This window comes from Chiloscyllium punctatum, chromosome 7 (genome assembly GCF_047496795.1).
Source record: "Chiloscyllium punctatum isolate Juve2018m chromosome 7, sChiPun1.3, whole genome shotgun sequence".
Classification (NCBI taxonomy): Eukaryota; Metazoa; Chordata; class Chondrichthyes; order Orectolobiformes; family Hemiscylliidae; genus Chiloscyllium; species Chiloscyllium punctatum.
In genome coordinates this window covers 43454034-43467547 of record NC_092745.1, presented here as the reverse complement: position 1 = coordinate 43467547, position 13514 = coordinate 43454034, and the positions used below count along the sequence as shown (strand labels likewise).

Here is a 13514-nt window from a genome sequence, read left to right as displayed (position 1 = left end):
CGTTATTTTTAAACTCTACTTGCTTTAAATTCTTGATTGGATTTAAGTGGCATGACAATCAATTTCTTGTATAATATTGATGTGCATCGCTTTAAATGTAAGAGAAGTAGATATTTTTAAAATGGAAATAGGAAATAAAATGGAAACGAAATGGAAAAAGGATGTTGCCAGGTTTGGAGGATTTGAGCTATAGGGAGAGATTGAATAGGCTAGGGCTGTTTTCCCTGGAGTGTCAGAGACTGAGGGGTGACCTTACAAAGGTTTATAAAATCATGAGGTGCATGGATAGGATAAATAGATAAAGTCTTTCCCCTGGGTTAGGGGAGTCCAGAACTCGAAGGCATAGATTTAGGGTGAGGGGGTCAAAACATAAGAGACCTAAGGGGCAATTTCTTCACTCAAGAGGGTGGTAGGTGTATGGAATGAGCTGCCAGAGGAAGTGATGGAGGCTGGTACAATTGCAACATTTAAAAGGCATCTGGATGGGTATATGAATAGGAATGGTTTGGAGGGATACGGGCCAAGTGCTGGAAGGTAGGACTAGATTAGGTTAGGATATCTGGTCAGCATGGACAAGTTGGATCGAAGGGTCTGTTTCCGTGCTGTACATCTCTATGACTCTGGACTCTATGCCTGCTGTTCAATCAGTGAAACCCTATTAAAATATGTGAATTGCTGAAGTCAATGGAGGTAGTGAATACATTAATAGTTCCTGCAGTGATAGATTCTCTATTGGCTTTTATTCAATGCCATGATTACAAGATGATTAGGGGTTTAGATAGGGTTGACAGTGAGAACCTTTTTCCGCGTATGGAGTCAGCTGTTACTAGGGGACACAGCTTTAAATTAAGGGATGGTAGGTATAGGACAGATGTTAGGGGTAGAACTTTTACTCAGCGAGTCGTGAGTTCATGGAATGCCCTGCCAGTAGCAGTGGTGGACTCTCCCTCTTTATGGTCATTTAAGCAGGCATTGGACAAGCATATGGAGGTTATTGGGCTAGTGTAGGTTAGGTAGGCTTCGATTGGCGCAACATCGAGGGCCGAAGGGTCTGTACTGCACTGTATTTTTCTATGTTTCTATGTTCTATGCCACTTAACTTGATGAGTGAATCCTATGACATCTGAAGTGAATTATAATGTTCTGCAAGGGCTGTTTCCAGTCCCTATCTTAGTCCGTCCCCAGAAGTTGGAATGCTGCTCCCCACCTTGTGTAAAGTCTCAATGACACTGGATAAGTTTAAAAGCTCTTTCTTCAGAAGTTTTATTTTCCAATGCAAAAATCCCTGAATATGACTTCCAGGATTTCTTCGGCTCCAACCTTCCCAGTGATCTTTCCTAGTTGTCTCAAGGCTACTCTCAGCTGCTCTGTGGCAAGGACGAGATCCAGTTCTCGGTAATGGTGATACTCTGTTAGTGCCTGGGCACAGTTGTGGAGGTGCAGCCGGTGACGTGCCTGAGTTAAGCTGGGGCTGCCGGCCAACGGATTCCCACACATTTTTTCAACTTGTTCTCCCAGGAGGCACAAGAAGTCGTCAAAACCACTGCCGGTCTTGCAGGACAGCAGGCACACCTGATGGAGCCCTTGTTCTTCGAGAACCAAGTGCAGCTTGTCTCGCTCCTCCAGTTGAACAAGATCTGTCTTATTACAGACCACAATTGAGTCCGCCAATGCCGAGCTGGCTTCAGCTTGATGCTCGTCAGATCCATCCACGGTTACTCTGCTCAGATGATCTCTGAGGAAAGGCAGTACTGCATTAGTCCGCTCTGACAGGAGCTCCGTGGCATCCAGCACAAGGACCGCCACATCGGCCTGACAAAGCCTTTCCCGGGCACGCCTCACTCCCTCCCGCTCCACGGGGTCACATGTCTCTCGGAGTCCCGCAGTGTCACTCAGGAGAACGGGGTACCCTCCGAGATTCAGGGCCATCTCTACCACATCCCGGGTCGTCCCTGCTGTTGGCGAGACGATGGCGGCTGGTTTCTGACAGATGCGGTTCAGAAGGCTGCTTTTTCCTGCATTTGGTGGCCCAACAATTGCTACATGGACTCCGTCCCGCAACCTCTCACCACGGCGGCTGTCGTGGAGGTGCAGGTCGATCTCACTCTGCAGAGCTCGCACATCACTATCAACCTGGTCGAGTATTCCCTCCTCGATGTTGTCATCTTCACTGAAATCAATGTAAGCCTCTGCATGGGCCAGGCACCGAGTTAACCTCTCACTCCATCCACGGTACAGGTGCCCCAGATCACCGGACATCTGCCGCAGAGCCTGCCTCCTCTGGGCTTCGGTCTCGGCATGAATGAGGTCTCCGAGCCCCTCGACCTCAGTCAGGTCCAGCTTCCCATTCAGGAAGGCACGTTTGGTGAACTCGCCTGCCTCCGCCGGCTGCAGCCCAGGTGAGCATGCCAGGGCTTGGAGAACTCCACTGAGCACCGCCGGCCCCCCGTGGACGTGGAGCTCACAGCAATCCTCGCCAGTATAACTGCGCGGGCCCGGGAACCACAGCACCAACGCCATGTCCAGACGCTCCCCCGTCCCAGGGTCCAGCAGCGGCCGGAGGGCAGCGGCTCTGGCCGGCGGAAGAGCTCTCTGACCGGTCAGGCGTATCAGCGTCTTGCTGCTGGCGGGACCACTCACTCGGATGACAGCAACCGCGCACCTGCTTTGACCTGAGCTCATGGCAAAAATGGTGCTTCTCTCTCGGGCGTCTGAGCACTGCGTCCTCACAAAGTTGGCCCGAAAATTGCACTGTTCGAAGAAAATGGAAAGTCTCATTACTACATTTATCTAATTTAACATAGGAGACAGGCTGCACACAACAGAGGAGAAAACCACAAAGAATGAAAGAGGACTTCCCAGAATGGCAATTTAACAATTAAGCATTTACATCTACCAGCAATCAGTCAGAAACATTCAGTCTCCTCCCTCATCCATATCAATATCAATATGATACTTCTTTTAGGAAAGCTGGAGGAATTAACTTGCTCCTGAAGCAAGTCTGATGATGAAGATTCAACAAGAGTGGCCTAGAATGACTCGTGTTCTCACTCTCTGTGTGATGGTACTCCTCACCTCACCTCTCACCCTTCATCTTCCGTTTCCCCTGATCTCAGGGATGTCTGGGCATTTAAGCTCATCAGATGTACTTACACTCTGCAAGTACAAATTCAAGCCCAAACATATATGTGTATGTATGCATGTGGTTTTGTGTGTGCATGAGTGTCTGTCTGTCCGTCTGGGATGGGGGTTTGTGAGTGTCTGTGAGAGAGTGTATGTGCGTGTGTGTGTGTATATTGTGCGACGGTGGTCTCCTGTAATGTGACATGAACCCAAGGTCCCGGTTGAGGCCCTCCCTATGGGTACAGAACTTAGTTATCAGCCTCTGCTCGGCCACTTTTCGCTGCTGCCTGTCCCAAAGTCTGCCTTAGAGGATGGTCACCCGAAGGTCTGAGATCGAATGTCCTGGACCACTGAAGTGTTCCCCAACTGGAAGGGAACACTCCTGTCTGTTGATTGTTGTGCGGTGCCCATTTATCCGTTGCTGTAGCCCCTGCTCAATTTCACCAATGTACCATGCCTCAGGTAATGGTGGGGACACCTCCCACCATGTACGTGGCAGGTATTCATGCAACTCAGCCAACATTGTCTATCTCATACACTGCAGGCAAGGATGTCCTAAGGCATGGTACATTGGTGAAACTGAGCAAGAGTGTTCCCTCCCAGTTGGGGAACACTTCAGCAGTCCAGGACATTCGACCTCGGACCTTCGGGTGACTATCCTCCAAGGCGGACTTCGGATCAGGCAGCAGCGAAAAGTGGCTGAACAGAGGCTGATAGCTAAGTTCGGTACCAATAGGGAGGGCCTCAACTCGGACCCTGGGTTCATGTCACATTACAGGTGACCACCATTGCACTATATACACACACACACACTCCTACATAGACATGCACACGGACACTCACACACTCCTACAGACACTAAGTATCCCCTTCTTACACAGAGAAGTACAATCTAGCATGGGAAGTGTGAAGCTGCCAAGAATTTAGCAGTTGACATTAGTGTAAGATATGGCTCAGCAAGTGTGGCAATTTCCCAGACACCTCTATCATCATCCTTTTGCAAATCTGTCTCATCAGTAGGAAAGACACAGAAGACATTGCAGCAGAACAATATATGCCAGCAAAGAAAGGCCCTGGAAGTCCATTTATAATGGAGATGAAGACTATTTCTTTTCTCTCAAGAGGGCTTCTTAATCTTTGTAATTCTCTTTCTGAGATAGTATTTTCATCTGGGTTACTAAATATGTTCAGGCGGAGTTATTTTGATCTATATGGGAGCCAAGGGTTAATGTGGGAGCAGGCAGGAAAGTGGATGCCATGATCTTACTGAATTGTGGAAAAGACTTGAGGGGTAAATGGCCTGCTCCAACTTCAGATGATCTTCTTCAGGTACATAATTGGCAAAAAAACATTTGCACCACACAGCCTTCCACCCCACCAACCTCCCACATACATCACATCAACCTCTGCCACTTCTGCCACCTACAAACAGACCCCACCACGAGGGATATATTTCCCTTCCCACCTCTATCAGCATTTTGGAAAGACCATTCCCTCTGTGACTCCCTTGTCAGATCCATGGCCCCTCCACCAGTCCTCACCCCACTCTAGCACCTTCCCCTGCCACCACAGGAAGTGCAGAGCATGTGCCCAAACCTCCCTCCTCACCTCCATCCAAGGCCCCAAAGGATCCTTCACATCTGACAGAAATACACCTCTAGTAATGTTATCTACTGTATCCGTTGCACCCGATGTGGTCTCCTCTACATTGGAGAGACAGGATGTCAACTTGTAGATCGTTTCAGAGAACATCTCTGGGACACCCGCACCAACCAACCCCACCGCCCCATGGCTGAACACTTCAACGCCGCCTCCCACTCCATCAAAGACATGTAGGTCCTGGGCCTCCTCCGTCACCAAACCCTAACCACCCATTGCCTGAAGGAAGAATGCCTCATTTCTCACCTTTGGACCCTGCAATCACACCGGATTAATGTGGATTTCACCAGTTTCCTCATTATCCCAACCCCCACCTTATCCCAGTCCCAAGCCCTTTTGACCGGTCCATTGTTTTCCCATCTATCTGCTCCAGCTTCCTCACTGACCTATCACCTTCTCCCTTACCTTTGTCTACCTATTGCATTCTCAGCTATCTCCTCCTCCCACCCGTCCTCCCCCCCAGCTCACAAGCCTCATTGCTGATTAAGGACTTTTGCCCAAAACGTTGATTCTCCTGCTCCTCGGACGCTGACTGACCTGCTGTGCTTTTCCAGCACCACACTCTCAACTCTGAATGCCAGCATCTGTAGTCCTCACTTTCTCCTCCACCATACAACATGTCAGGTAATGATCATCTCTTTCAAGAATATAACCATCATGCCTCGAAATTCAACATTCCTGAATCCTCTACCATTAATATCCTATGAGTTATCATTGATCAGCTACAAAAGCAGGTAAGAAACTGGAAATTCTGTAGCCAGGAACTCACCAACTAATCCAAAGCCTGTCCACCATATGTGGAGCACAAGTTAGGAATGTGATTGAATACCAGTTACTTGCAGTGATGAGCACAGCTTCAACATCATTCAGGCCAAAACATCCCACTTGACTGGAACCCCAACCATCAATTTCAATATTAAGTCTTTGCACCACCAACACAGTGGCAGAAGTGTACTCCATCTACAATATGCATTGCAGCAACTTATCAGGTGTCTTTTAATAGCACCTTCTTATATTATCTACACCTAGAAGGTCAAAGGCAGCAGATGCACGGGAACACCACCACTTGCAAGTGCCCCACCAACCATCCTAACATGGAATGCTATCACTGCTTTTCTTTGTCACTGGGTCAAAATCATGGGGCCCTGTGGGCCAGCAGCAGCATAATTGTACTCCAACACAATCTCCAACCTCGTGGCCTAGCGTATACCCCAATCTAGCACGACCATCATGTCAGGGGATTAACCCTAGTTTAATGAAAAGTACGGGAGGGCATGCCAAGAGCAGCATACTGAACAACTCAGTGGAAGAAGGGGATCTACAAATATCCCCATCCTCATAAGTAAGAGAGCCCAGCATGTCAGTACAAAAAATGAGGCTGAAGTGTTAGCAATAATCTTCAGCCTGATATCTCGAGTGGATTCACTCCCACATGGTATCAAGAAAAAGCTGAATGCGTGAAATACTGCAAAAGCGACAGGTCCTGACAACATTCTGGCAATTGTTCTGAAGGCTTGTGCTCCAGAACTTGCCTATGCCTTAGGAGGCTGTTCGAGACAGATACAACACTGGCAAAACAGTACACAAAAAGCAGGAGATAGCTAATTGTCAGTCCATTAATCGATGCTTTATTATCAGTAAAGTGATGAAAGGAGCCATCAAATGTGATACCAGGCAGAGGTTTAGTGATAGCTTGCTCACTCAGTTTGGGACCTGCACACTGAGTTCCTGACCTCATTCCAGCCTTGGTTCAAGTATGGACAAAAGAGCTGAATTCCAGAGGTGAGGTGAGAGTGACTGCCCTTGACATTGCGGCTACAATTGACTGAATGTGACGCCAAGGACCCCAATGAAACCTCATTCAGTAGGCATCGGGGAAAAACTCTCTGCTGATTGGAGTCACACCTGGTATAAAGGAAGATGGTTGGGTTTTACTGGAGGTCAGTAAGCTCAGTTCCAGGATATCTCTACAGAAGTTACTCTCCATAGTACCACCTTCAGCTGTTTCATTAATGACCTTCTTCTATCTCAAAGTAAGATGTAAGGATGTTTGCTGATGATCATAATATGTTCAGCACCATTTGTGACCCCTCAGATACTGAAGCAGTCCATTTCCAAATGCAACAAGACGTGGATGATATTCAGGTTAACCTGACAATTGGCACAAGTTCCAGGATATGACCATCTCCAACAAGGGAGAATTAATCATTGCATTAGTATGACATTCAATTGCATGACCATCACTGAATCTCCCACTATCAACAGCTGGGGGCTACCATTGACCAGAAACTGAGTGGAACTAGCCATATATAAAATGTCGCTAAGAACCTTGCAGCAAGTAATTCACCTCCTGTCTCTTCAGAGCCTGACAAGGCACCACTCGATTTGTCCCGATTGAGTGCAGCTCAAAGAACACTCAAGATGCATGAAACAATCCAGGATAAAGCAGCCCGCTTTGAGTAGCATCACATCCATAAACATCCATTTCTTCCACCACTGACGCTCAGTCGTAGCAATGTGTATTATGTTTAAGATGCACTGCAGAAATTCGCCAAGGCTTTTTAAAGAACACCTTCCAAACCTACAACCACTGCCATCTAAAAGGACAAAGGCAGCAAAATATGGGAACATCACCACCACCATCTTTCGCTTTAAGCCACTCACCATCCTGACTTAGAAATATATTGCCATTCTTTCAGTTTGGCTGGATCAAGATCCTGGAACTTCTGCCTTAACAACATTGTGTGTCTCGCTACAGCACATAGACTACAGCAGTTCAAGAAGCTAGTTCACCATCACCTTCTCAATGGCAACTAGGGACAGGCAATAAGTGTTGGCTCAGCCAGTGAAGATCTCAGTGATTATATTAGATTAGTTTCCCTACAGTATGGAAACAGGCCCTTCGGCCCAACAAGTCCACACCGACCCTCCGAAGAGAAACCCACCCAGATCCATCCCCCAACCCTATATTTACCCCAACTAATGCACCTAATACCATGGACAATATAGCATTGGCCAATTCACCTGACCTGTACATTTTTGGATTGTGGGAGGAAACTGGAGCACCCAGAGGAAACCCATGCACAGGAAGCATGTGCAAACTCCACACAGACAATCACTCAAAGTGGGAATCGAACCCAGGTCCCTGGCACTGTGAGGCAGCAGTGCTAACCACTGAGCCACTATGCTGCCCAAATCTACACTGAAAATAGTAATTTTGACTATTTGTCACCAATGACCATTTTTTAAAATCGATAATCATCCCATCTTCTGCCATATTCATGTTATTAGCCAATATCAAATAATAAAAACCATCTCCGCAATTAATATAAATAGATGTAGCCAATCAAAGGCATTCTGGCAATGGTTCCCAAGAATCTACTTTCCACTTTGCATTTGAATTCTTTTAAAATTGACTTAAGTTTTGCCCACTGAAATACCGATTCTCCCTCATTCCCTGTCGAAATTCCCTTGTTTCTATTCAGCACCTCAGATGACCAAGCAGCAATTTGAATTTGACATATTCAAAATTATAGGAACATACCCATTTTGCTATTAGTGGTCTATGAATAAGGATGACTATTTTTAAATGATTTAATCTCAGGAAGAGTTAAGTGACCATTTATATTTTTGCCTCAGAAAAATAATAATTCTTGCTGGCTAGGGTACAGTCTTTCTGGTATTTCAACCAACTGACCATTTTCCCTGTGATAACCAAGTGTGTTGCAAGAATATTGTGCCATTGAACAACTAAGGCCAATAACGTCTCCAACCAATGTTTACAACACACATCACATCAAGCAGAACTAAAGACTGCTCGATCTGGGAAAGAAGGCAAAATACTGGACTGTCTGCCATCTGAATAGTCTTATCTGAAATTTGAGAACCTCCTTTCCCATCCCCTGACTCCGTTCCCAACCCTCCCCCTCCCTTCCACTCCTCCCAGCCACGTATCTGATTCATGCCTCCCACTGACCAACCAGGTCATACCCTCTACATATCTTCACCTGTCCATACGTCACCACCCAGCCTCCACTACCCCTGATATGTGCAGCTCCCCTTACACCCACCCCAGTCCTGAAATTACACCCGAAATGTTAATTTTTCCACCTCCTGATGCTGCCTGGCTTGCTGTGTACTTCCAGCCTCCTGCTTATCTACACCGGAAATACATGGCAAGCTGTATCTATAAAGACTAAAACTATAGCAGACTGGAAAATAAAATAGCCTGTAGGATGGAGGAAAAAGGGTAGAATGAAATACCGGGTTGACGAATTTGAAAACTAATAGAAAAACAACAGATATTTTAAAAGGTAAGTGCAGTGCAACAATGGCAAGACGTTAAAGGACAATGCATCCCATTTTATATTGTAACAGAAGATATCTGCCAGAACAATCAGATCTTCTCCCTGAAGGTATGGAGTATATCTATGCTTATCCAGTATCAAAGTAAATTAGACTGAGACTTGGGGATTACAAAACATAACTCTAAAAAGACAGGTGGCGCAGCTGTTGCACATTTAACTTGAAGTTGAGGGAGTGGAAAAGAGAAGACACAAGCTCCTCTAAACTTTTTCCATAGTTGTGTACCTTTTAACAATGAGTGACAGGATTGGTCATTACATTTTCCACGATTATGTTATTTCTCCCGTCAGCCCTCCTACCTTCACAATGATATCATGGTACCCTGGTCCCTCGTCCAGCCCACTAGATAAATTCTGCCATTTATATCATTCTTTGCCTCTCCTCATTTTTCACACGGAAGGTTTCTCTGTGACAATGGTCATGTCACCTCCAAGTTCCATACGTTGCTTTTCTCTTTACTTGGACCCTTCATTCATCTTATGCATTATGTTGTTCATATTTCTAGTTCCTCCACAAGGTATCTTAATGAAAGCAATGTACTATATATTTTGGAAATCTGAAATAAACCAGAAAATACTGGAAAAACTCAGCACGTCTGGCACCATCTTTGGAGAGAGGTAATACAGTCACACACAAGTTAATAGGTTCAAATTCTTTAACAGGGACTACTGTTTGAAAAGATTAGTTAATTTGTTGAGTCCAAGATATATCAAACAAGAGTTATGTCATGCAGTTTGCATGTCAGTGAACTCATTGTCATCTCTGATAATAGATTTTTTTTATACTCACTTGGGCGTTGCTAGCCAGCTGGCATTTATTGCCCATCCCTAATTTCCCTTCAGAGGGTGGTGGTGAGCTGCCTTCTCAAACTGCAGCTATCCATATCGTGTAGGTCGACCCATAACAACCCTAGGGAGGGAAATCCAGGATCTTGACCAGCAACAGTGAAGGAACAGTGATGTATTTCCAAGTCAGGATGGAGAGTGGCTTGGAGGGGAACTTGAAGATGGTGGTGTTCCCATGTATCTGATGCCCTTATTCTTCGAAAAGGGGAGGTTGTGATTTTGGAAAATGCTGTCTAAGGATCTTTGGTAAATTTCTGCAGTGCATCTTATAGATGATGCACACTGCTGCTACTGAGCATCGGTGGTGGATGGAGTGGATGCTTGTGGATGTGGTGCCAATCAAGCATGCTGCTTTGTCTTGGATGGTGTCAAGCACCTTGAATACTGTTTGAGCTGTACCCATCCAGGCAAGTGGGGAGTATTCCATCACACTCTTGACTTGTGCCTTGTGGCTTTGGGAAGCCAGGAGGTGAGTTAGTAGCCGCAGTAATCCTAGCCTCTGACCTATTTTTTTGGCCACAGTGTTTGTGACGAGTCCAGTTGAATTTCTGGTCAAAGGTGACCCTAAGGATGTTTATAGTGGGGAATTCAGTGATGGTAACACTGTCAAGGGGTGGTGACTGGATAGCCTCTTACTGGAAATAGTCATTGCCTGGCATTTGTGTGGCATGAATGTTACTTGCTACTTTTGTCAGCCCAATCCTGATATTGTCCAGTTCTTGTTGCATTTAAACATGGACTGCTTCAATATCTGAGGAACCGTGATTGGTGCTGAACATCGTGCAACCATCAGTAAACATCCTCAGTTCTGACCTTTTGAAGGAGGGTAGGTGATTGATGAAGCAGCTGGGGATGGCCATCGCCACCACCCTAGCTTTTCACTCATCCCTGCAACATTTGGCCAACAAGGACATCTACATCAGGCTCAACTTATTGTCTACAGCTCTGCCTTCAACACCATAATTCCAAACAAACTGATCTGCAAACTCAGAGACTCAGGTCTTGGCCCACCCCTCTGTAACTGGATTTTCAACTTCCTGACCCATAGACCACAATCAGTAAGAACAGGCAACAACAACTCCTCCATGATAATCCTCAACACCAGTGCCTTGCAAGGCTACGTACTCAGTGCCATACTATACTCCTTATACACTCATGAATGTGTGGCCAAATTCCACCCCAAGTCCATTTACAAGTTTGCTGACAACACCACTGCTCTAGGTCAGATCTCAAACAACGGGTCACTGGTAGAAAGGACAGTGAAGGCGGCTTTTGGCACACTGGCCTTCATTAGTCAAAGCACTGAGTATAGTAGTTTGGAAGTTATGTTGTAGTTGTACAGGAGGTTGGTGAGGCTGCACTTGGAGTATGGTGTTCAGTTTTGGTCACCTTGCTATAGGAAGGATATTATTAAACTGGAAAGAGTGCAGAAGAAATTTACAAAGATGTTGTCAGGACTCAATGGTCTGAGTTACAGGGAGAGGTTAGACAGGCTTTTTTCTTTACAGCATAGGAGACTAACAGAGGAATCCTAGAGAAGTGTAAAAGATCATGAGAGACATGGATAGGGTGAATGCACAATGCACAGTCTTCTTCCCAGGGTTGGGAAATCAAGGACAAGAGGGCATCAGTTTAACGTTAGAGGGGTAAGAATAAAAGGGAATCTGAGGGTCAGCGTTTTTACACAGATGGTGGTACACATATGGAATGAGCTGCCAGCAGAAGTGGTTGAGATGGGTACATTAACAACATTTAAAAGGCATAGGGTGTAGGTTTGCTCGCTGAGCTGTAGGTTTGATATCCAGACATTTCATTACCTGGCTAGGTAACATCATCAGTGACGACCTCCAAGTGAAGCGAAGCTGTTGTCTCCTGCTTTCTATTTAAATGTTTGTCCTGGATAGGGTTCCTGAGATTTGGGTGGTGATGTCATTTCCTGTTCGTTTTCTGAGGGGTTGATAGATGGTATCTAGATCTATATGTTTGTTTATGGCGTTGTGGTTGGAGTGCCAGGCCTCTAGGAATTCTCTGGCATGTCTTTGCTTAGCCTGTCCCAGGATGGATGGGTTGTCCCAGTCGAATGGTGGTTTTTTTCCTCCGTGTGTAGGGCTACGAGGGAGAGAGGGTCATGTCTTTTTGTAGCTAGCTGGTGTTCGTCTATCCCGGTGGCTAACTTTCTTCCTGTTTGTCCTACGTAGTTTTTGTGGCAGTCCTTGCATGGAATTTTGTAGACGATGTTGGTTTTGTCCAAGGGTTGTACTGGGTCTTTTAAGTTTGTTAGTGTTTTTTTGAGTGTGTTGGTGGGTTTGTGCGCTACTAGGATTCAGAGGGGTCTTAGTAGTCTGGCTGTCATTTCTGAAACTTAAACATTTAGACAAATACATGGATAGGAAAGGATTAGAAGGATATGGGCCAAGTGCAGGAAAACAGGGTTAGAGTGGGTAGATATTTTGGTTGGCATGGACCAGTTTGGGCCAAAGGGCTTGTTTCCATGCTGTAGGACTCAATAATGACGTGACAGAATACAGGAAAGAGATAAGATGCTTAGCAGCATAGTGTAAAACAACAATCCATTAATGTTAACAAAATGAAGAAGCTGGTCAGCAGCTTGACCTCTGTCTGCATCAGTGGTGCTGAGGTAGAGATAGTCGAGAGCGTCACATTCCTGGCAGTAATGATCACCAACAATCTGTCCTAGCACACCCACATTGACACAATGGTCAACAAAGCACAACAATGCCTCTACTTCCTCAGGAGGCTATGGAAATTCAACATTTCCACAAAGACTCTTACCAATTTTTATCAATGCATCATAGAAAGCATCCTACGTGGATGCATCACAGCGTGATGTGGCAACTGCTCTTCCCAAGACTGCATGAAACCACAGACAGTCGTGAACACAGTCTGGTCCATCATACAAACCAGCTTCCCATCCATTGACTTGGGCTATACTTCCCACTGCCTCAGGAAAGCACCTAATGTAATTAAAGACCCCTTCCACCCAGCTGTACTCTCTTCCACCATCTTCTGTTAGGCAAGAGATATAAAAGTTTGAATACACATACAAACAGATGCAAGAACAGCTTCTTCTCTGCTGTTATCAGACTTTTAAATGGACCCCTTAAATGTTAATGTTAATCACTCTCGCTGGGTGTAACATTGTATTCTTCACACTGTTCAGCTACCTGATGCATTTTGTATGGTATAATCTGACTATACAGCACACAAAACAAAGCTTATCACTGTTTCTCGGTACACGTCACAACAATAAATCAGATAAAAAGTTGGTTGGGCCTTGGAGAATATCCTGAGGAACTTCTGCAGAAATGCCCTGGAGCTGACATGGTTGACCTCCAACAATCATAATCACCTTGTGATGTACTAGGTATGACTCCAACCAGCGAAGAGGTTGCCCCCTGATACCCATTGATTCCAGTTTTGCTAGGGGTCCTTGATGCCACACTTGGTCAATGCAGGTTGATGTCAAGGACTGTCACTCTCACCTCACCTTTGGAATTTAGT

General features: G+C 45.7%; 1 protein-coding gene across 4 annotated transcripts in view; it reads right to left on the bottom strand.

Moving 5' to 3' along the window:
• Window positions 1-871: 871 nt before the first annotated feature.
• Window positions 872-13514, bottom strand: part of gtpbp3 (GTP binding protein 3, mitochondrial) — a 43985-nt gene continuing 31342 nt past the window's right edge. For 2 of the 4 annotated variants that reach the window (XM_072573436.1, XM_072573438.1), the window contains exon 10: window positions 876-2751. In XM_072573436.1, coding sequence (XP_072429537.1) covers window positions 1264-2751 — 1488 coding nt within the window. In that variant the 3' untranslated portion in view covers window positions 876-1263. Of the gene's footprint in view, window positions 2752-13514 lie in introns of all 4 variants that reach the window. The other 2 variants (XM_072573439.1, XM_072573437.1) reach the window with 2 other exon arrangements.